The sequence below is a fragment of the Chelonia mydas genome, chromosome 2 (genome assembly GCF_015237465.2).
Source record: "Chelonia mydas isolate rCheMyd1 chromosome 2, rCheMyd1.pri.v2, whole genome shotgun sequence".
NCBI classification, from domain to species: Eukaryota; Metazoa; Chordata; order Testudines; family Cheloniidae; genus Chelonia; species Chelonia mydas.
The window spans coordinates 93,980,569-94,005,480 of record NC_057850.1 but is presented as its reverse complement, the minus strand read 5'-3'; the positions used below and the strand labels follow the sequence as shown (position 1 = coordinate 94,005,480).

At 40.9% G+C, this 24,912-nt stretch overlaps 1 protein-coding gene across 1 annotated transcript in view; it reads right to left on the bottom strand.

Moving 5' to 3' along the window:
* CCDC102B (coiled-coil domain containing 102B) overlaps window positions 1-24,912 on the bottom strand; it is a 341,519-nt gene that overhangs the window by 68,041 nt on the left and 248,566 nt on the right. Inside the window, exon 8 of the mRNA XM_007066708.4 lies at window positions 6,940-7,043. Coding sequence (XP_007066770.2) covers window positions 6,940-7,043 — 104 coding nt within the window. The remainder of the gene's footprint in view (window positions 1-6,939; window positions 7,044-24,912) is intronic.

Here is a 24,912-nt window from a genome sequence, read left to right as displayed (position 1 = left end):
CTGACAGCGCAGAGCCAGAAGCCAAAGTAGCACAAATCACTTACAAAATGTGAAGCTCCATTTACAAAAGGAGGCTACAATAGACAATGTATTTAGACACACTCTAAAACCCCCAAACATCTCTGAAACAATTCTTTCTTTTTGACATCATTGTGTGTGATCCTTTTGAGCCAACAATTTGAAAAGAAGGCAGGGCTTTTAGGTGACCTCATAGCAGCTCTGTGGGAGCTGTCAGCTGTATGTTGCACTTTGGCAGTCCAGACTCTCTCTAGTGCCATCCTTAGTAGGAAGAGCTCCTTGAAAGCATCACAAAGCATGTCATTCTTAGAACACTTACATTTGCCAGACTGCCAGCTGAGCCTGTCCACAAACACTATTGTTTAAGGGCCAAGTTTTGAACCCCTTACATTAAGGAGTAGTTACTCAAGGGCTATCATACCGAATTCAATGGGACGTATGAATGGTGAGGACATATTCATTTTGGCTATAGAAAGCCCACACTTTTTTTAGTCTACATTGCAAGGGCCAAGCAGAAATATGAGAACCAAGTGAAGGGAGACCAACATGGCTACCACCAAAAATACCTAAATCATGCTTTCCTCATTCAACCATTACTAACTGTGGCAAGAATGAATAATCCCTAGCACTCCAAGCCTATGCCTGGCTATGGGTCTCCCAAAATAATAGTTGCATTGTCAACATCACAGGAAACAATTAAATAAAGAAAACAAGTGGTATGTTGCCTCAACATGCTCTTGGGGGTGCTTTAATATTCCCCTTTTGTAACATATAACGGTAGGTCAATTGGCTTCCCTTGAGGAAAAAAGAAAAAGCCACAGTTTCAATATGGTATTCTGTTCAGTGAAGGATAACATTGTTTCAAATTTATTTTAAACAGGTTGTTTCTTTGTTATAATATTATTTCCCCAGTGCTGTCAACTGAGTGTTAAAGGACTAGTAATATTTAATTGACCTACTGTATGGCAACAACAGCACAGTTTCAGCTGCAAAACCATGGGAAAAATTACAGGCTGGTTGACAGTAAGGGAATAACATTTCAATTAAAAAAAAAAGTTTATATTTACAGATGGCTGCACCTGAAGTATTCTTACATAATACCTCAATTGTAAGCACATGGTAATTCATGCAAAAGCTCTCACAGTTCATGGGCATAATACTGGTTAACTAATATCTTGAACGCTTTATTAGTAATAGTTCTGCATAAAAAGGTTTTCCACTGGGATAAATATTAACAAGAAAACTGTGTTTTATTTAAAGTTATGGAATTTAAGAGTATGAATGAAGAGAGATGGGAAATTGTCAGTTAAGTAATTTAATGTGCTGTGAAAGTTTCATATATTACATATATTACCTGAGATTTCTAGATACACTGTATGTCAGGACATGTCTGAACTTATTCATGTAAGTCAGGATAGTTCTGCAGAGCATGTTTCTGTACTCCATATTGTTCTGTCAGCAATGGGCATCACTAAGAATTCAGCTCTTGGTGCAAATAAAGCATTAACTTGCTCTAAAGAGCAGAAGAGGTATCATGGGAAACTTTAAAAAACACTATTTTAAGTAGAACATTATGTCTTGATATTTAAAATGCTCATCATTTCCTGTTATTCCCCTTCCTGAAGTTCTAAACCCCTCTTGTAATATCACTACAATCTGCACAGTAGTCCAGTAGGGTTATCACAACATAGAATAAGTTACTTCTTTATGTCTTTATACAAGGAATAAGAAACAGCAGCAGAAAAGGATTTATGAAACAAAGATTGTTTTTTCATACAAATATTTAATAAGAAAAAAAGGGAAAAGCTATACCTAAAATATTTCACACAATTTCTTTGAAAAAAAGAGCTGTTTAAAAATTATTCCTTTTGCATTGTCCTTTATTATTCACTCTTATTATGTGAATAGTGCTCAACAGATAATCTGCCTCAAAGATTAAAAGGTTTAAAGTCTTGTCAGTACACAGTTGGTCATTTGGGGCTGGTGGAACTAAGCCACCCAAACAATGACCCACATTTCAAACCCACTATAGAAACTGCAGTATCAATCGTGCAGCTGTTTCATAGAACCATCTGTTGTCACAAGGTGGCTCCTAGTTAGGCCAGAGCTTCTTCAATATCTTGTGACAAAGCTCTATCCTTGTCTCTGTGGGTCCCGAGTTTCCTGGCGGATTTTTGCTATCCTCAGAGGCTCACTGTGACCCACCATGTAGCCCTTCTCTCTCTAGAGGCAAGGGTCACAGCCTACTGAGCCATTTTCATCATAAGCCAGTGAGGGAGGTGAGGAGAAGCTACCCTCCCTCGCCCAGTTTCTGTTGTCTCTCAGTCTCAGTGATTAATCAGGGGGGGAAAGGGGTGAGCCCGGGCCCGCCCTCTACTCCGGGCTCCAGCCCAGGGACCTTAATAGTATCAGCTATGATAGCTGACTTTTTAGAAACAGGACACGTACCATTCCCTGGGCCACTTCCCCACAGCAGCCCCCACTTCCTTGAGATCCAGTTTACCCTTACCTCAGGGCCTCCTTCCTTGTGCCTGATATGGTTTGTACTGCTCAGTCTCTCCAACAGCGTGACTTCCTCCTCCAGCTCCTGACATGCACCCCACCCCCCCACTAACTGGGAGGTTTTTAACTTCTTTCAGCCAGCCCCTGATTGGCTTCAGGTGTCCCAATCAACCTAGCTGTCTCCACTGCTTTCTGGAAGGATCTTAATTGTCCTCAGGTGTCTTGATTAACCTGGAGCAACTGCCATTTGGTTACCATGGTAACAGGGATTTGTTTAGCCTGGGGCTAACATACCTGTTTCTTACTACTTTCCTTTAGCCATCTGGCCTTGCCACGTCACAATCTGCAGTCCTTCAGTGGCTGAAATCCACCAGGCCACCACCAAGGAACTTTTTTCTGATTAACAGTAACAGTGCTCCAATATCTTCTTATTAAATCCATTTAGTCTGGTAGCAGCAGGTGGTACTGTAGTAGTATAGCCACTTAACTAATACTACCTAGTTTCTAGAGTGTCACTGACTGGAGGGACATTGCTATCAGTACCTAATGGACAGCTAACTCTGCTGGTCAGTATTGTATGGCCAAATTCCTGCAGCGGTATTTAGAAATGGAATTCTTAAAGGGACTTTGAACTTGAGAAGGGTTTTCTCATGATTGTGTGCATTACTAATTATCTCCTTAACAAAAACAGGGAATGTTAATAAGCCTCAAAGCTTGGAAGAGCTGTAATATTTGGATTTCCATGGTAAAGCTATAAAATACAGACATAGTGTTAAAAAGAAAAGAGTAGCTGTTGATTTTATTGTGTAATAAAAAATGTTTATATTACCATGACACAATGCTATTTCCTTGACCTTTCACAGTATAGTGTGCTGTACATCGATCTCTGTCAAGAACATACTATCATGTTTATTGAGATGACCTGGCATTTTAAAGCAAGCACTCAGATTTTTATGGAGATGATCCATAAAAGCCCCATAAAAATTTGCCACTGTAGAATAAGGCAGCCTAGTGGAACCAAATTTTGAAGTGCTTTGAAAACATTACAAAATGTTTTTCAATGTGGTCAAGCAATTTTCATGGAATTAAGGCATGATGCAATAAACCTATTATGTTTACCTCTCTGACAATGCAGGATGGTTTCCTACAGCACATTGCTCCCTATAAATATAATGAACTGGTTAGTCCATTCCAACTCTTGTTCTCAAGTGATGGGATGTGAACCACTTCCCAAGGGATATCATTCTGCAGCCTGATAGATCTCCTTGTCAGGATATGAATACAGAACACTTTCATTCTTACTAATTCACTATGAGTTAACAATAATCTTCTATCTGTATAGAGGGGTAGTTATCTTGGTGTTCTTTACAACCACAATATATGAAGTCATTTCAGGCTCACTATTCACTTGGCTTTGAAAGTCTCTGGGTAGGGAATGAATGATTGGATTCCTTTCTATGTCCCACTATAAGCTGCTAAAACATTATTCTTTGGGTTGTTATGTCCGGGTAATCTTGCAACATCATCAGAGAGTCTTCTAGTCTCATTTTTCAGGCCATCTCCTCCTTAATAGTCTTTTTAAATTCATACAATTTCTCTCTGATTGCAAGTCTGTATCCTATATGCTACATAGCTTTCTCTCACAACTTCACAGTGTTCAGGGCCCCATTAGCTATATAGATAAGGCCAATTATCTGCTCAAGTTCACTCTGACCCATGATATCCACTTTCCTTTACCTGGATCCAGTTGAGAGACCCTCGGTCCAGTCCTGCTGCAATCGCTAGTATTTAACCCACAGTAAAACAGCTTCAACAGGAGAGATTGAGGGACCCCGCCCCAACAGAATACCCCATAGCTCAGTGGTTAAAGCACTCTCCTCAGAGGTAGGAGAAACCATGTTCAAATTGTCTCCCTGCCTCTGGCAGGGGAGGAGGATTGAACTTGGGTCTCCCACATCCCAGGCAAGTGCGCTAACCACTGGACTAAGAGTTATAAGTGGGCTCCTCCTCCTCCTGCCCCCCAGTTTGTGTGAAATGAGGTAGGCACTTAAACCATTCCCTCAAGAAGTGGTTTAGGCACCTAATCCACCTGGGGTTCCCATTCATGGATCACTAGCAGAGAGAGTTACCTCCCTGCAGCCTGGACTTAGTCATCTATCTCCATGAGGGAGTAGGGCTTAGGACACACTCCTGTCATTGGCATCTCTCTTTGGCTAGCTTGGACAGCTCCCTGTCTAGCTTACTGGCTTTTGTGGGTTCCATTCTTAGGTGTTTATCTCCTCCCCATTCACTGTATAGGGAGCCTATACCTAACTCAGACTTTGTGGATTTCTGTGTTGTTTCTAGGCACCTAGAAGTTAGGTGGTCAGCACTGCAACACTTAAGTCTCTTTGTGAATCTTACCCCATATTCCCAGTCACAGGGAAGAAACCCAATTGTACACTTGGGCAGGCATGCTGATAAGCAGTTGACACAGATAGACTTGGATCTGGGTATGACAACCCAAGAGTGTGAAAATTCTGAAATTCTACCCCAGGAGAGTAAAGGCACAAGGACTGCCATTTGTGGGGGTGCACTCAGATACCAGAAAGGGGACAAAAGTGCAGCTAGTCCCATAACTGTGATATATACCATTAGTAGTCTACTATGTTACCTTTAAAACTCAAAAGTCCCTATACGTACATTCCTCAATCTCTTTATCCATAGTTTACCCTCAGGGTAACTTTAAGCAGAACAATCTGATCAGACACTTAGAGGTTGTTTTTATCCATAGGTAGGATAGGAAGGGAAAAGATATAAAATGTTTTAGTTTCTAACTCACTTCAGCAAGGAGTGAACAACCAACGGAAGACTGACCTAAGGCAGCATGGTTCCATAGGGAAATCTTGAACCCATGACATGCAAGTGGGTTCAAAATACATCCAACTTGGAATATTTTAAAATATATCATGAAAAAATATGACTGAATGCTACCTGTCTCAAAGTACACCAGAGTCCTAGCATTCCTGATTGATCACTTGTAAGCCTAATTCTCCAGTACTTTGCACTTTAGGCTGTCATTTATGAGTGCAGAGTGAGTACACATTTAGTGTTTTTGTACAGGTGTAAGTGATGGCATAAGGCAGGCTCAGAATTAGTCTAGGGTGAGCAAGCAAATAGCTGTAATCTGTCTTTCAGCTGTAACACTTAACAAAAAAAAACCCACCATGCTAACCAGCAGCAACAAAAAAAGGAAAAATCTTTTAATATATTCAAAAAATACTACTTTCTGAAATGTAAGTTGGCTTCTCAGCCTCTTGGATAACATGGAACATGGTTCACAGTCAACCAAGATAAGCATTCAAGTTCAGGTGAGATGCTTTATAAATATAAATGCATTATATGGGTGGGTTAGATGTGTTTTCACAATATGTATATTTTGCAGTTTTTTGAGGAAACAAAAGTGGTGCAATATATACCTCTTTGAATGCTCCAGCTTCAGTTTGACACCCATATTTATACCAACCCTTGTGTTTCCAGAAAAAGCTACACTTTAAAGTAGCCTCTTTAGTAACAGACAATTAATGGAGCAGCATATATTTGCCCCAGAAAAAAAGTGTGTCAGTTGTACATTTTCTTTGGATATCATCTATGCTATTGGATAATGAAATAAACAATGAGAATATTGAGTATGCTCCTGTAATCTTTGCAAGAATGGCAGGTTCCATCCTCGAGTGTTGGATTCATAGTCTACTAGAAACAGTTTTGAGATATATATATATATTTTACTATTCACTATATCCAGTCCCACATGAATGCTCACTACTTACATAAATGCACACAGACACACATGTGGGTGCACAAGGGTATAGGAGAGGTACAGGCAGACTTTCCCTACTATGCAATGCACCATCACGAAGGGATCAGTCACACTTGCAGTCCCTTCATATCCTGAGTGGTGTAACTTATCTCTGGCGATGAGAGCTAGAACCCTACTCACTGTAACGGGAGGGGAGAGGTGTTGGAAGAAGGGAAGGCTAGAGTGAAGCATGTTTTTTATCCTACTTAGGAGGAGCGCAGGAGGCACTCCCCCTCTGCATGTCAAGAACTCCACTGCAGAGCCTGTCTCACACACTAAGCACTAAGCTGGGTGGCGCAGTTGCACAACGTCCCCAGCATGGGGCCCCAGAATATCCGGATTAACTGCACCTATTTCTTTGTGTGTTTATCCATTCTCACCCAGACTGATTAAAAACCAAATGACAGTAGGAGCTTGAATGTATTCATATGAACCAGAAATGTAGGGGGAATCAAACAATTGCAACAGTTACTAGACAGATGTAAATGTGACAGATCATCAGTGAAAGCGCATCTTCACTTGATCTTCCTGTATTAACATTCCAGCCTAGATTCAAATTATTAAAAGTGTAAAGCACTCACCTGCTTTTCAAATGATTAAGCTGAATCTGTAAATTGTCATTTGCCTCTGTCTGCTCATCCAGAGATCGCTGTAGCTTTCGAATCTGGTTTAGTGCATCATCGAGCTGAAAGCAAACAGACCTGATTGGTTTTGAAATGTACCACGCACGTTTTTACCATGAGTGTTATTATAATAGACACAAATAACATCCACTGATATTTGAGGTTAATTTTTTTTAAAGTTACATTTGTGTTTAAGATTTTATCACATGTGTTTTATTCTCTCTCACAAGCACACAGAATCAGGATCCCTTTTCTTAGTAAGGACAGATAACATTGTACTCAGTGCTAAATGTTGTCACGTTTTATTTCCTATACATAATTTTCTGTGAAATACATGAAATATCCTATTTTCTTAGCTTTTTTGTTAAAGCATCACAAAGTTTTATGGACAATAAGGAATAACCTAGAACATTTATTCTAATTATGTATGAGGATATTTTATCTGTCCTTGTATATTTCCCCCAGTTTTTATGCTGCTGTCAATAAAGTACCTGCCAAGTCACTGGAAAAGCAATAAAATGCAATCATGATTTAAAAATAAGGTCACAAGTAGCTTTCTCTGTAGAATTCTAATTTGACTTCTATGAAACTTGTAGAATGAAACCTGATAACAGGTGAAAGTCAACCAACTTCTAGTTGTTACCAACCCACCAAGGCACAGCCAGCATTTTAGTAAGGGGCTCCCATAAGTGTTCTCCCTCAGCCTGTGATAAATCTCCATGTCCCAAAGCTTTGTGCGCTTATAGGAAGGAGTCTTGAGGGACTGGAGAATCTATTCATTTTCCCAATTAAATCAAAGAAAAATTAATTGTCTCCCAAGACAACAAAACTTGGCAATCAAGTTTATCTAAAGCTGCACTCTGTGGGAGGAAAAAAGCTTACATTTTTGTTCCTTAAAAATGTGTTCAACTGGGTCAATTTCAAACGGAGGGCGCAGGGTGACAGATAAAGTCCTGTTGGTGGATGGATACAAAGGTAGCTCTGACACAAATTGCCTTGCACCAAATGGCAGATGCTTGCAGAATAACCTGGTCCATTTCTAATGAAAATAAATAGGTTGCTGTCAAAGTATTTTTTTTATAAACCCCTAGGATAAATAATCTTTTTCAAGGATAATTTAGCAGTATCCCAATGGAGTTCATCCTCTCAGCCACTCCCCAGAACCCAGTATTCCCTTAAATCTGCTGGGAACATATTAAATGGGAGGCTTGCAGGCACCCCCAAAGATACCTCTAGATCACAGGTTTTATAAACATAGGCTTCTCCCAGGCTTGTTTATTTATTTCAGTTTGTACAAGATTTACTAAGCACCCATCCAGTGCTGCAGGCCCTAATTACACAATTTAAAATTCACAGGAAATAACTATCTGCAAACAAAATAGCCACCTCTATAGAGCACGTAGAACCTTCCAGCCTTCAACTCACACTTTCCCCAAACCCCAGAAAAACAGATGGGCTTTGCAGCATGCTAGCAAGTTAATAGATCTGGGTTCTGACAGCCCAATGTAGAGACACAATTCCAAAAGGCAAAGTCCACTCACACCAGCCAGCCAGCTGCCTCTTCCCTTTTAGACAGGGTAGCTCAGACTTGTTCTCAGCAGAGGCAGTACTGAATAGGGAAAAAAGGTGGAGTCTCAGAGTTTGTATTTACTAAAACATGCTGTAGCATGTTATACGGTGCTAACCACCACGTACTAAAATGCTAGTGTGGACTTTAGCATGTACTGAGCTGGTCAAATCAAAGCAAGTGGGGGAGTGTAGGCTTCAACATGATTAGATCAGCATCTGTTAAAGTTGCCTTTGCCTATACTAGCAGTTTAGAATGAACCTGCTGGCCAACACCATTCTAACACCACACTGTTTATCCAAAGCCTCAGATGACCAGAGAGATGGTAAACCAAACTCTTTAGGGCTTGATAGGTTAAAACAAATTCCTTGAGCTCCTTGAGCTCAAAATTGGCAAACCTAGAAAGAGTCTTCAGCAAACTCTCTCCCACTAAGGAGTTACAGTTTTGGAAAAGAGTCACACTGAATTTTAGGGTACACACACAGTGCAGCGAAGTTTAAGGCAGTGGTCTCCAAACTGGGGTGCGCAAGATGATCCCAGGGGATGCACGGCAGCAGGAGTTTTTTCCTTTGGCGGCAGCTCTGCATGTCCACGGCTAGTGTTCCCCTCCGGCGGCCCGCCTGCGGCAGGTCTTCCGGTCTTCTTCCATCGGCGGCGCGCATGTGGCTGGTCTTCCGATCTTCACCCTGGGGGTGCGCGAGCCAAAAAGTTTGGAGACCACTGGTTTAAGGGACTGTGAAACCACCCCTTATAACCTTCCCCAAAAAGAGTTGGCAACACTTGTTTTAAGCAATACAATAAGTTTCATTTTAATTCTCTTGTTCCACTTATTGTGATCCTCAAAAGTATCTAATCTATCTACAGTAATTATGAGTTACATATAATCTTGGTACCTGAGCCCTTGATCCAACAAAAAACTAAAGAATGTACATAGTCCTATTATTTCCACTGGGGCTACACACATGCTTAAAGTTGCGGTTGTGCTAAAGCGCTTTGCTAGATATGGGTCTAAGTACAAGGATCCAAGTAAAACTGGAGAATGATATTTTAACTTTATGTAAGGGGACTATTGCCCCCTTACTAATACTCAGTGGGGGTGTTTTAGTTGCTAGCTCCCAGGACTAAAAGGGGGAACGGTCGATGGGGAATCAGGACCCTGAGACTGACAGCCCCCCGGAACAATGGGGAGAGGCCAATGCTCCACGTCAGCCTGAATGACAGGGCGGGCAGGCTAATCAGGGAGTCAGGAGGCAAGGGGAGTTCCATCCTCCGTGTGAGCTGGCATTGCCTGGGTCAGACAGAGTGGGGCCGAGATAAGGAGAAAATAGGGGCCCAAGCTGAGCTGGGGAGCAGAGTTGTGCCAGACCCAGAGGGACCAGAAAAGCAGCCCAGAGAGAGCAGACCCTGTGCTGGGAGTAGAGCTGCAGCCGCAAAGCTAGAGGCACAGCCCAGAGAGAGCAGACTTGTCCTGGGAAGAGAGCTGCAGCAACCAGAGCCAGAGGGGCCAGAGAAGCAGCCCAGGGAGCTGGAGGAAGAGCAGCAGCCGTTGAGACAGAGTGAAACTGGGGGCTGGGGCTGGAGCAGTCCGGAGCCGGGTGTGGTGAGCAGCTGGGGAGAGTGAGGGGGACCCTGGGCAGTGGGCCCAGCACAGGGAGACACCTCAGCCAGGAGGCTCTGTAGGCCACACTCAGAGGGGGATTGGTAACCCCGACAGGGCGGGGGCAACGCTGGGAAGAAGGGCCCTGACACCTAGAACCTGAGAGTGTGTGGCCATCACCAGAGCGAGTGTCCAACCCACAGCATCCCTGTAGCACAGCCAGGGCCTGAGAAGAAGGCCTGGGACTTACAAGGAACAGACTGTGAACTGCCCTGACATTCCAGAAACACTGTGTGTGATGGTCCCTGCCACAGAGCGGGGTGATGTGTTTCCTTTAACCTTTCCCATTTTTCCTAATTCTTTTTAAAATTAATTGTTGATTAAATAACTTGCATTTGCTTTAACTTGTATGTAATGATCAGTGAGTCAGAGAAGTGCCCAGGGTAGAGAGAGTACCCCGGAGTGAGGATACCCTAGCCCCTGTCCTAGGTGACCACAGCAGGGTTGGGGGTCGAGCCCCCCAGGAATCCTGGGCCCAGCCTTGTTGGGGTTACGAGGACTCTGCCAGACAGGAGAGCGGAAGGGGAGTCCTCAAGGGCAGGGAGGCCACTGGGTAAAGGAAGTGGGAGCGAGGATTCAGATCCTTTCACTAGCCCACTTGACCAGGGTTGTGAAGAAGCCAGGAAAGTTCCCCACAATAGCGGGACTATTCCCCCGCTTACATTTATCTTTGCAGTGCAATGTTGCAGTGTTGTAAGAATCCTGGTAAATGCTTACCATTACAGATATCCTATTCCTATCAATGGCAGTTATATGCAGATTAAGGGCAGTCCACTGTGACTGATATTGCTAATCAGTAGCTTTCTATTATAGTGAAAAGCGTTGTGGTGGAGAAGGGAGAGAGAGAGAAAAAGAAAGAACTTTCTGAAATGTTAATATCAATAATCTTAGTTCACAGCATTTCTGTGGCAATAATTACTGGCTGGAATTAATGGTACACACCACTTTCAGCTAGCTAGCCATTTCATCAGGAGGAAATGCCTTGAACTTTATTCACAATATTGTCCTATTCCTATTGTGATCAGTTTATAAAGGCTGCCATCAAATCATGCTCACAGCAAAGTGTTAGTTACCTGAAACATGAGACATTAACACAATAACTTGTACATGAAGGAGTCCAGAACAGATATTCATTCTTCTTTTTTAAGGGACAAGTGTTTGAACTTTCTCAACTATCTTTTATCATGTTCATATGCCTTTAATAATTGCTTCAACGTCTCAGTTTTACCTGGTTTTCCAGTGAATTCCTTCTGATCAAGGCACTGCAGCTAAGTTTGTCACTTAGGGATGGGTTTTAATTTTGCCATCTTTGAAAGGTGAAATATTTGTTGCATCTTTCATCATTTTTTTTTCTAAGATGCATAACTTGTTTGCAGCAAAGCAGGCCAGAATCTTCACTTATTTTTACTTTCTATCTTTGTAGCGAGAAACTCTAGTACTAATGAGATTACTCAGATTAATCATGTTCAGAATTGCTTGGTTTAAAGTGGTCTGATTCAACATGCTCACAGCAGAGGAGCTACCTTGTGACTGCTATGGGGTATGGTTTAACCCCATAGTCTTTGGGCATCTGATTCAGTCATCTGAGGCCTCTTATTTTACTAACAATTTACAGAAAGCTCAGTACTACAGAAAACTTTAGAACCAAATTATTATAAATGACCTCTATTTTCTTAGATGCCTTTTTATTTAGATTTGGTACTTACATTCTCTCTACCTAAATACCTCCTCCAGTTTCAACTGGATACAGTGTTTTAACTCTGTTTTCAGTCCTAATTTCTTATGTATTGCTATGTGCAGCTCAACAGCTGTTATTCCATGCCTCCATTTACCCATGTGTAAAATGGATATATTGTGTTTCACATGATCTTTAACAACTACTGACATGTATGATTTTGCCACTTTTGCAAATCTATAGATGTGGCTAAATGGAGGGGAAAAAAAGAAATTGTGATTTTCTTTTGGGGGAGGGGGGCACAGGCATTGTATTTCTTGCAGATTAGCATAGTTTTACTACATGATACGTCTAGTAATTTTTTTCAACCTCAAGGTATGAATTTTAAAAAGATCCCAAACAAACTGTGGTAGTAAGATAAACAAACATTTTCTATGATCACACATCCCCTATCCAATAAAATGATTTCTTCTAAACATCATTGTTTAATTTAAAAGGAATAATATCAACTTTTTGGTTGTCACTTATTTCTTATTATAGCCAGTGCTGAATTTTCCATTGGAATGTGGGGTATTGGGGGGTGGGGGGGAAGGTGAACAGAAAATGTAGTATCTGCAATATCAAAAGCTTCCACGGGATATTTTCGTTTTTCCATTGGGAAAACAGAAATGAAATATTTTGTTTTGGATTGGCGTGATGTTGTCCAATTAAAATATAATCATGCAAATCACTATTGCTATCACTGTTATATAATTGCAACTAATCTTATACAAAGTGTAACATACGGCCAGAAAGGGTTAAGCAGCTTGCAGGCGGAATGACCCAAAGCCAACCTTTAAAAACATGTTAGAAAGTATGTGAATGTTAATTAGGGCCATTCAATGCTAGATAGGCTAGAACTTTGAAGTGAAAACCTGTATTTTTAGATAATTAGAGGTGATACTAATTGTGTGTATTTTAGATATTAGCCATGTAAACAGGCAGTTTCTGTCTGTCACCATAACTATTAATTTTGAGATCAACAGGGAATATTAATATTTAGATGAATCTTGGGTGAAATAATGTCATTGTCTATAAGTCTCTTTGAAGCCTAATGGGTAAATTGCCCTATGTTAATTTGTGTGACTAATTACTGGTGGTGTTTAGGAAACAGAAGGTTACATCAAAAGCCTATTGTTTACCCAGGACTGTATGGTCAAGTGGATGCTAGAACACTGTATAAAAGACTCTTGGGTCCTGATCCTGTTTATTTCAGATCTTAAGCTTCATCAGGGGAAGTTTGAGTCACAAGACTGAGATCCCAGTCCTAAACTGAAACTCTGAAAAGATATTGGACACTGGCCCATAACCTATGGACTAAATTACAAAAGAACTCCTTGCAACTACAAAGCTCACCATCTCTGCTATGAATTTGAACCTCAAGAATTATACTCATGCCTGTATGTATACTGATCTTTTAATCAACACTTCCTCTTCTTTTTTTTAAATACATTTTAGTTTAGTTCATAAGAATTGGCTATAAGCATGTATTTGGCTAAGATATGGAATATTCATTAAACTGGGAGGTTATGTGTCTGAGTCTTTGGGATTGGTAGAATTTTTTTATATGATGACTAAGATTCTCATTAATCCGCATCATATTTGACATGAGTATCTAGGTGGAGGCCTGAGGCTGGGTTACTTTAAGGGAACTGTGTTATTGATGTCTGAGTAACCAGTGAGGTATAATAGAAACTGTTTTGTGCTGGCTTGGTAAATTTAAGTATTGGAATATCCACCAGCTTTGGGGATTGCCTGCCCCATTCTGTGCAGTTCACCCTAACTGAGTGACCTCAGCTGGCTCCTCTGGGCCTCCCAGTTACAGTTGGTTGGACACAAATCAGAATATTTGTGTTTGTTGAACTGACACATAGCATTTCATTCTGAGTTTGTTCCACCTCAAATTTGCTGATGATTTGGCACTCACAACTGAGTCCTGTAGCTTTAAAGAACTTGAAGTGACCCCTACATCTGACCTTAAGATCACAGGGGAATATTTCCAAAAGTGGCAGATGAGACCAAACCTGAGCTACCCCATAGTCTCTATTTCCCCCTTGATAACAGAATGGCACAAAACACACTGTTGAGTTTTGTGGTGAAACAGTGTGTTATGACCCAAAGCCAACATATCTTGGTCTCATTCTTGACTGCACACTGTCCTTTCATGACCACTTCAAGAAAGTAGTCTTAAAGGTAAGACGCACATCATCACTATTCAAAAGTTAGCGAGAATAAGCTGGGGATCAACTGCTCTCGTGCTATGAACGTCAGCCTTGGCCCTGGTGTAATCAATTGAAGAGTACTGTGCACCAGTGTGGACAAGAAGCTGTCACACCCAATTTATGGATAGGCAGCTGAATCAGACCATGTGAATCATCAAGGGAAGTTTAAAATCAACACTTCTACTGTTACTTTCTGTATTAGCAAACATTGAACCTCCAGCTATCTGTCAAGATATAGCTCTAGCACCAGAACTTAAATGCACCAAAAATTAGTCAGAACTTCCCCTTGGAGAGGTTATGGATAGCATTCCTCAACAATGTTTGAAATTGCAAAAACCACTATGGACCACATGTGACCACCTCATGGCTCTGGATCTGGCCAGGGAATGGCAGTGTCTGGACCTCATCTACTGTTCCAAACAAGTACATTATTACTTACTCAACAAGCCGCCCTAATGGTTTTGACCTGCCATGCAGACTTTGGACCACATTGAACAGCATCTGAACAAACCATGGAAGATGCAGCTAGTTGATGGGTAAGTAGAAAATCAAAGACTCCCCATTGTGCGGCTGTTGTGAGAACATCCAAAGCATCCAGGGACAGCCAATGGTAGTCAGGCTGCATTGCTGTCTGAAGACAGGTCAGAGTGTTGTGGGCAGATCTCCACTGACCCAGTGGTGGAACACTCCACTACTGCTAGGGCCCTGGGCTGGGACCCGGTGGAGTTGGGTGGACCCAGGTCCCTCTACCCCCTGCCACCCCTGGGATGGCAGTCTCCCCACCTTCAGGCAAGAGGCCTGGGTTGGTCTACCAACTGCCTAGTTAGGATGCTAGACTGGTACTCACCCCCACCTGAGCCCTAGACCGTTTGGTGCCCAACTCTGCTTGGGGGCTCGGGATCATAGACTACTGATTGCTCTGCCTGAGGGCAAGAGCATTAGACTGTTTGGTGCCCCACCCCACCTGGGGTCTGGGCTCCTAGAGTACTCCCTGCTCTGCTCTGTCTGAAGATTTGAGCCCTAGAGACAGCTAACTTCTCCCTTGTACAGACTGCCATTCCAGATGCATGACAGCAGAGGCATGGCCTCCCTCAGAGGGATGGCTGCACACGCCTACAAGTTACTAGTCATATTTTATCTGAAATAGTTTACAGTCAAGATCAAAATCAATCAAACAGATTACCTCTGTTTTACAGATCTTGCTACTCTGATTCCTTTACACTAGGGTTGAAATCCTGGTCTCACTGAAGTCAATGAGAGTTCAGCACGCTCACACACACACGCACACACGTACGTCTTATTTTATATACTGCCTTTGGGACAAATCCTGATCCCAAAGAATTCACTTGGAAAACTCCATAAGAGGACTTTCTTTCTTGAATGGCTGACTCACTGACTGTTCTCAGTTGCTTTCCCTCAAAAGCATTCACTCTGAAGAAGAACAAGCTTCCAGGAGTTTGCTTCCTGGGGCCCACAAGACTGTCTAGGAAGAGGAGTTTTCAGAATGGAGCTTCCAAATTCCATGAAAGCCACCATTAGTGGTCTGCATATATCCAAATATCTTTAATAAAGGCAGATAGTGTCCATTTTGCAGAAAGCATGGTAGTGATTCTGATCAGGGAACACTGTCTCATAGAGCCAGGAAGCCTATCATACCAACACTCTAAAAAGCTGAAAGTGGTACTATGGTGATTAGGTAACACAGAGCACCATGATGACAGCCAGATTATTTTTGAGCAATGCTGTCAGACAGTGGCACAATAACAGAGACTGATCCTCTGAGATCAGAGAGAGAGCACTTATCACCTTGCAGGACTACACAGAGAAAATAACTGAAATACACATTTGCAAATGGATGGCAAACTTAAATGCAAACTAAACATGTGGGTTTTTTTTAAACCTAAGCTGCATGTATCCTTGAGAAGGTTATGGCATCAATCAGAGAACAGTAAAATCACGCTGGCTGATTATTTCCTTTCTAATCTGTCTTAGAGGGAAAATAAAGGCATCTGTAAAAAAACAATATATAACGAAAAAAAGGGGAGGTTGATAGTAATGAATATAAACCAGAAGCTAGGAACTGTAGAAAATCAATAAGGGAAGCAAAGGAACACAAAGAGAAATCTATGGACAATAAGAAGGAGTATTTTAAGACAAAAATAATCCTAACAGTGGTATTGTTAATTGTTATTGTTACTAGAGGGTCATGGTAGAATTAACAACAATGTAGAAAAGTTGGGATTGATCAATAAGTATTCTGTTCTGTATTTGGAGAAAAAACAGATGATGTTGTCATTTGATGATAATTATGACACTCTTTCCATTCCAATAGTATCTCAGGAGGATGCTACTAAAGGAAGACTTTTAAAATCAGCAGGTCTGGATAACTTGCATTCAAGAGTTTTAAAAGAGCTGGCAGGCAGGTTCATTGGATCTTTAATGTTGATTTTCAGTAATCCATGGAACTCTGGGGAAGTTGCAGAAGACTGGGAGAAAGCTAATGCTGTGTCAATATTTAAAAGGGGTAAATTGGATAACCTAGGTAGTTGTAGCCTCTCAGTCTGACATCAATCCCAAGTATGATAATGGAACGGTTGATACAGCATTCAATTAATAAAAATTAAAGGAGGGTAAAATAACTAACACCAATCAAAATGGCTTTATGGAAAGTAGATCCTCTCAAACTAACTTGATTTTTTTTATGAGTTTGCTTGATAAAAGTAATAGTAATGGTATAATATACTTAGACTTTTGTAAGGCATTTTACTTGGTATCGCATGACATTTTAATGAAAAAAAAACTAGAATGATATAAAATTAACAAGGCACACAATGGGTTAAAAACTGGCTAACTGACTGGCCTTAAATTCTAATTGTAAATATGGAATCATCACTGAGCAGGTGTATTTCTAGTGGGATCCCGCAGAGATCAGTTCTTGTTTCTATGTTGTTTAACATTTTTATTAATGATCTAGAAGAAAACAAAATCACTGATAAAGTCTGCAGACACATAAAGATAGAAGGCATGATAAATAATGAAGACAGGTCTCTGGTACAGACAGACCTGGATCTCTACACAAGCTGGGCATTAGCAAACAATGTGTGTTTTAATACAGCTAAATGTAAATGTATATGTCTAGGAATAAATAATGCAGGTCATGCTTATAGCATGGGGGACTTTATCCTGGGAAATAGTGACTCTAAAAAAGATTTGGGGTCATGGTGGATAGTGAGCTGAACATGACTGCCCCTCTAGGCCACAGCCTGAGCAATGAGTAAATTGCAGTAGTTAGATGCATAAACAAACAGAAGATTCCAGAGGAGATCCTGGCAATTACAGGCTAATGAGCCTAATTTAAAGTAAAGAAAACTAAGTAGCCATGGGATAAGAAGGAAGGTCCTCTCATGGATCAGTAATTGATCGGAAAATAGGAAACAAAGGATAAGAATGAGTGGTCAGTTTTCACAAGGGAGAGAGGTGAACAGCAAGGTCCCCTCAAGGATGTGTACTTGGACCTGTGCTGTTTATTATTTATCTGAAAAAGGGAAATGGCAAAATTTGCAGATGATACAAATTTATTCAAGATAGTTAAATCCAAAGAAGATTGCAAGGAATTACAGAGGATCTTGCAAAACTGCGTGACTGGGTGACAAGATGGCACGGGAAATTCAATGTTGAAAAGCACAAAGTAATGCACATTGGAAAAATAATCCCAACTATTCATATATAATGGTGAGTTCTAAATTATCTGTTACCACTCCAGAAAGATCTTGGAGTCACCATGGATATTTCTCTGAAAACTTCTACAATGTACAGCAACTGTCAAAAAGGCTAGCAGTATGTTAGGCACTATTAGGCAAGAGAAAAAAATCTGACAAAGTAATTTAATGCCACTGTATAAATACATAATGTGCCCTCACCTTGAACAATGTACCCAGTTCTGGTCACCCCATCTCAAAAAGAATATAGTGGAACTGGAAAAGTTTCAGAGACGGTCAACAAAGATGTGCAAGTGTATGGAATGACTTCCATATGAGGAGAGACTACAAGGATTAGGGCTATTCAGCATGGGGGAAAAAACAAAACAAAAACCAAGTAATGGCGGCTATGATACAGGTCTATAAAATCATGAATGGTGTGGAAAAAGGGGAATAGAGAAGTGTTATTTACCCTTTCCCATAATACATAAGCCACGGTTCACCCGATGAAGTTAATAAGCAGCAGGTTTAATACAAACAAGAGGAAGTACTTTTTGCACACAACTAATATGTGGAACTCATTACCATGGGATGTTGTGATGGCCAAATGTATATCTGGGTTAAAAAATCTGTATACGTTCATGGAGTATACGTCCATTAATGGCAACTTGCATTGAGCTACCAAGCTCAGGGAGACCCTAAATCTCTGATTGCTCGAAGCCAGGAGTTGAAGACAGGTGGATCACTCCATAATTGCCTTGTTCTGTACCCTTCCCCTGAAACATGGGTCATTGTCAGAGTCAGCATACTGGACAAAATGGACCGTGGTCTACTCAGTATGGCAGCTCTTGTCTTTGTAAGAGTAGAAAGGTTATTTTACCTCCTTATTTGGCACTGGTTTTTGCAGGAATACTGTGTCTAGTTCTGGTGTTCCAATTCAAGAAGGATATTGATAAATTGGAGATGGTTCCTGGAAAAGCGATGAGAATGATTAAAAGATTGGGAAAAATGCCTTATACTGCTAGACTCAAAGAGCTCTGTTTAGCTTAACAAAGAGAAGGTTAAGTAAGAACTGGATTAGAGTATGTAAGCACTCATATGGGGAACAAGTATATGACAATGGGCTCTTCAATCTAGCAGACACAGGTATAGCACCCTAAAGTTTGAAGTTGAAGATAGACAAATTCAGACTGGAAATAAGGTGTAAATTTTTAACACTGAGGGTAATTAACCATTGGAAAAAAACTTATCAAGGGTAGTGGTGGATTCTCCTTTACCAACAATTTTAAAATCAAGATTGCCTTTTTCCCCCCTAAAAGATATGCTTTAGGAACTATGTTGGCGAAATGATCACAATGGTCTCTTCTGCCCTTGGAATTGCCATTGGCCATTATCTTTGAAAACTCATGGCAATCAGGGGAAGTCCCGGATGACTGGAAAAAGGCTAATGTAGTGCCAATCTTTAAAAAAGGGAAGAAGGAGGATCCTGGGAACTACAGGCTGGTCAGCCTCACCTCAGTCCCCGGAAAAATCATGGAGCATGTCCTCAAGGAATCAATTCTGAAGCACTTAGAGGAGAGGAAAGTGATCAGGAACAGTCAGCATGGATTCACCAAGGGCAAGTCATGCCTGACTAATCTAATTGCCTTCTATGATGAGATAACTGATTCTGTGGATGAAGGGAAAGCAGTGGACGTGTTATTCCTCGACATTAGCAAAGCTTTTGACACGGTCTCCCACAGTATTCTTGTCAGCAAGTTAAAGAAGTATAGGCTGGATGGATGCACTACAAGGTGGGTAGAAAGTTGGCTAGATTGTCGGGCTTAATGGGTAGTGATCAATGGCTCCATGTCTAGTTGGCAGCCGGTATCTAGCGGAGTGCCCCAAGGGTCGGTCCTGGGGCCAGTTTTCTTCAATATCTTCATTAATGATCTGGAGGATGGTGTGGATTGCACCCTCAGCAAGTTTGCGGATGACACTAAACGGGGAGGAGTGGTAGATACACTGGAGGGAAGGGATAGGATACAGAGGAACCTAGACAAATTGGAGGATTGGGCCAAAAGAAATCTGATGAGGTTCAAAAAGGATAAGTGCAGAGTCCTGCACTTAGGACGGAAGAATCCCATGCACCGCTACAGACTAGGGACCGAATGGCTAGGCAGCAGTTCTGCAGACAAGGACCTGGGGTGACAGTGGACGAGAAGCTGGATATGAGTCAACAGTGTGCCCTTGTTGCCAAGAAGGCCAATGGCATTTTGGGGTGTATAAATAGGGGCATTGCCAGCAGATCGAGGGACATGATCATTCCCCTCTATTCGACATTGGTGAAGCCTCATCTGGAGTACTGTGTCCAGTTTTGGGCCCCACACTACAAGAAGGATGTGGAGAAATTGGAGAGAGTCCAGCGAAGGGCAACAAAAATGATTAGGGGTCTGGAACACATGACTTATGAGGAGAGGCTGAGGGAACTGGGATTGTTTAGTCTACGGAAGAGAAGAATGAGGGGGGATTTGATAGCTGCTTTTAACTACCTGAAAGGTTGGTCCAAAGAGGATGGATCTAGACTATTCTCAGTGATAGCAGATGACAGGACAAGGAGTAATGGTCTCAAGTTGCAGTGGGGGAGATTTAGGTTGGATATTAGGAAAAACTTTTTCACTAGGAGAGTGGTGAAACACTGGAATGCATTACCTACGGAGGTGGTGGAATCCCCTTCCTTGGAAGTTTTTAAGGTCAGGCTTGACAAAGCCCTGGCTGGGATGATTTAGTTGGGATTGGTCCTGCTCTGGGCAGGGGGTTGGACTAGATGGCCTCCAGAGGGCCCTTCCAACTCTGTTATTCTATGATTCTATGAATCTGTTAATCTATCCCACCAGCCAGAGATATTTGGGCTCTGCCTCTCTTCCTGCAAACATTGGGGAATCCCTAACTGCCCAATTACATAAGCATAAGGTTATGTTGTGCTTAGGAAGTGACACAAAGCAGCCAAGTAACCAGTCCTTTGTGCATAGGCTGAAAGGACTACTGGAGACTTGGAAAGTATATATTATTTTTGAGCAATATCACATCTTGGTTAAGACTGGTTGTTCAGCAGCCAAGCTGTCAGGTTCAAACAACCTTGGTTGGGATGTGGAAGTAGGCTGGGAAATGGAAGATCCTGTCGGACTGCCAATCCAAGAGTTCTACTAAATATTGCCTTCTGAGCCATTTTGGAATGATGAGAATGACCATCACTTTTCCCCTTTTGATGTTTTAAATTATTCTTCTTAGTTGTGGAAGGAAGTGGGAGGGAAGGGCCTATAGAATAAATTGCATCTTCTGTGAGCCACTGTATTTGTTGCCAATGATCTCTAATGTGTTCTACTTATGAAGAGTCTTGTTTTCATGTTTTGACTGGGTGTGTATTGGTCCATAGCTAACGGGAGTGTAAAATGAAAAAAAAAGGTGGTAGCTGACTATATAATGGTCATAACCATTAACAGGCAAGAGAAAGCTATTAATGTTTGTCTCACAGAGTTAGTCTGTGAGTCATTATTTTCATGAGGAAAGTATGGTCATCAGTAATATAGTCTGTCATCAAGGCTTGATAGAAATAATAAATGTGGCCTACGATGACACGCATACTTAGTAACATCAGGAAGAAACCTATTTTCTACAAGGGACTGAAAAAGAACATTTGGTAATAATATAATAATATTATATATATATATATAATAATATTATATATAATATAATAATAACGATAATTAAGAGGAATGAATAGTATTTATTTTCATGAGCTGACAATGACCATATAACTTACAAATGAGTAAGAGTAAAGGAGGCATTACGGAGCAATCTTCAGTTACCCCCAACAAAAATATAGAGAAAAGAAAAGGAGAAAAAGAAAAAATAGCCTGTATGACATTGAGATTTAAGTAAGGATAGCCTCCCCAACATTTAAAGTGTTCTCCACAGCAGTGTTCAGGGCTTAAGTGTGCAGCTGTGAAACTTACTGGACTGTAAATACACCTGAGAGGTAAAGAAGAACACAGGATGGATGCTTTAGAATATCTTCCCTTCATAAAATGGCTCTTCATCCCAAAGGATTTCAAAAGGTATGCACAACTGGCACATCACCATCTCTGGGATGAAGACTAGCACAGCTATGCTGCACAACAATATGGGGAAAAGAAGGGAAAATCTTGAGGACAAATTCCCATTTTTACAAAAGTGCCACAGGACCTGAATGTCGACACAAAGCATCCAAGTCTTAAGTTAAAAGATAGACCCAACTTCCTTTTCCTTCCCACCACTTACTTCCTTCATCACCTCTCCACAAATCTGCCTAACAGTTCCTCCTCAGATTTATCCTGCTCTCCAAATTTGCATGCAAGGTGTGTGGGTGCATTTGGGCGAGGGAAAGCAAAAGTTCCCTCCAGATGAAGAGTTTCTGGTGGTTTGAGTTAATAAGACTTTTAGTAAAAGTTATGAATATGTGCATAAGGCATTGTATGCTGAATGTATCAAACAGCCAGTGCTTAATTTTTGCCCGGGCTTGCCAGGGCTGAGCCTTGGCACTTGTAAGCTTGGCAGTTCATAGATCCAGCACCTCTAGGCTTGCTGCATCAGTTATGAATGTAAAATAATTGCTTGAGCCCCAGCACCATTCATTACAAATTAAGCACTGCAAACAACACATTGTGTCTGCAGGTTCTCTGTATTATTTCCCATAAATTTGCATTCACTTTGGAACAGAAATGTCACACCTGTGGAGAATCTCGCTACCTACCATAACAATAAGTTTACAGTCACAAAAGCCACAAAAAATGAGCCTTGTTAGCATAGTCCCTAAGAAATAATAAACCATATCACATCCAGATGGCTCAGTCACACTAAAGGAGTCAAGAGAATAAAGCTCAGTAAAAAACAGAGTAATTAAGAGCAGGGCAGATACACACACTATCTTTCCTATTCATGACCTCTGAAATCCCTGAAGTTATAGAATGAATTTCTCAGCAGTTACAGATAAATGGGTGAAAGCTCACTTCTACTTTATTTATGTATGGAGCATATGTCTTAATTCCTTAATAAATCTATTCTGCAGCTGCAAAGAAAAGGAGAGCTGGATCCTATATTTTCAGGAAGATGTCTGTAGAATTGCACACGTTTATACTGGCCTATAAGAGGGTGGGGCTCTCTCCCCTTGCACTCCTTTAGCAAACAGTCCTTACACACTCCGATAGCCAGTTCAACACTACATGTCTTATTTACAACATGCTATAAGTGCTAGTTTCCCACAGCATAAGACTTTTTACCTTGTCCCCCCAAAACCACCTGAGCAACTATCATATCCCTGAACTCCAAGCCTTCCTAGCTCTCTTTTAATTTCTTCCAGCTGTGAGATGAATCACCTTGTTAATTGTTTAAACATCCAATCCTTAACCAATTATCTCCTCAATTTGGGCATGTGGGGATGTTTGCAAAGTACACAGAGTGATGAGTCAAGCTTAGACTACCCATACTCTTTCACAGGGCCAGGATGACACAAGTCTAAGAAAGAAATGAATTTAAGAACAGGGAAAAAGCCAAGGCATCCTGAACAGTCTAAGAGTTAGAGAGGCAGAACCTGAGGAAGTGTAAATTGTCAAAGCTTCACTGATTTCAATGAGCCCATGCTAATTTATACCAGTTGAGGATCATCCCCGGAGTCTTAAATGAAACTCCCCTTTCTTGAAATTAAAAGAAAGATTAGAGAAGCAGAACTTGTCATTCTTCAAAGAATTTGAAAAGGGTATTTCTAGGATAATATAAATCTTCATGACAAGCTATCACTATATCCAGCAGTAGTTTTAGTTTGATTAGTAATTATTTGTTTAATGAATTATTTTGCAGTACTTTCTGTGTGCATGCACTTTTCTTTCAGTTATATAGATGTTCATCTCTTGCTTTCATAATCTCTGTATTTTTGAGGACATAGTTCTCCACATTTTATGGTATATATTTTGGTAATGTTTTCTTATTTTGTATCTGTTCTTCATGACCATACTTAAGAAAGGAGGGAAGCAATTTAATGGTAATGCCCTTTAGAATATGCTCTTTTTTTAAAATCAGTAAACAACCATAAACACTAGATCTAAAAAAAACATTATTTGATGCTACCATGATTTGTCAAATTGTCCCATAAAGTTTGACCCTTGAGTGATTCTGTATGATGACCACTTATATCATTAATATTGCCACTGTTAGACAACTGCTGCAACACATCTTATATAAAGTATGTCATGTAAGGTATCAATACAAAAGTTACAATCTATCAAATATAATTATCCTGTTTGTATGCATATATCATCTTTGGGTCTAAAGTTATGAATATTGACTATATACCAGTATTTCAAATGTGTTTGCTCCTGGGGTAACAGCCACAAGGTAGTTTACATCCAGCACATTATGAATGGACCATTCAAGTTGATGGCACATTAAAGAACACTTAACTCTCACAATAGGCTATAGAAGAAGCTCCTCCCCGCCTTGTGAGCCTTCCCATGGATACCATAGCCAGATTATGGGTAATGGCTGCTCCTATGAGTCATCAAGCCATGTAAATGCCTGTGACTTGCTCATGTGCTCCTGGACTCCATCATGTCCTGCCATTTTTCACAAACTAAGGCTGAGATCTTTTTTTGGGACAGTGAAATTCCCTCTACATTGGAGAACATATAAAAGACCCTGGATGCATCTCCTTTTTTACTCTTTCCTGCTCTGATCTCTAGACTTACACTGAAAGGACCATACTGACTATGGACTGAGGACCTTCTAATCTTTTGGAAATTACCAGATACTTTACAAGCCAGCAGTCTGTAATATCACTGCTACAAACATGATCCAAGAACTCTGCAATGATTGTATGTATCCGATTTCTTTTACCAGTTTATCTCCTTTCTCTTACAAATAGATCTTTAGATATTAAAAAAATTGGCAAAATGTGATTATTGGGCATGATCTGAGTTATATACTGACCTTGCTATGTGGCTCATCTCTTGAGATTAGAGGACCCCTTCTGTGATGAAATTGGTTTTCAGTAACCACTCATC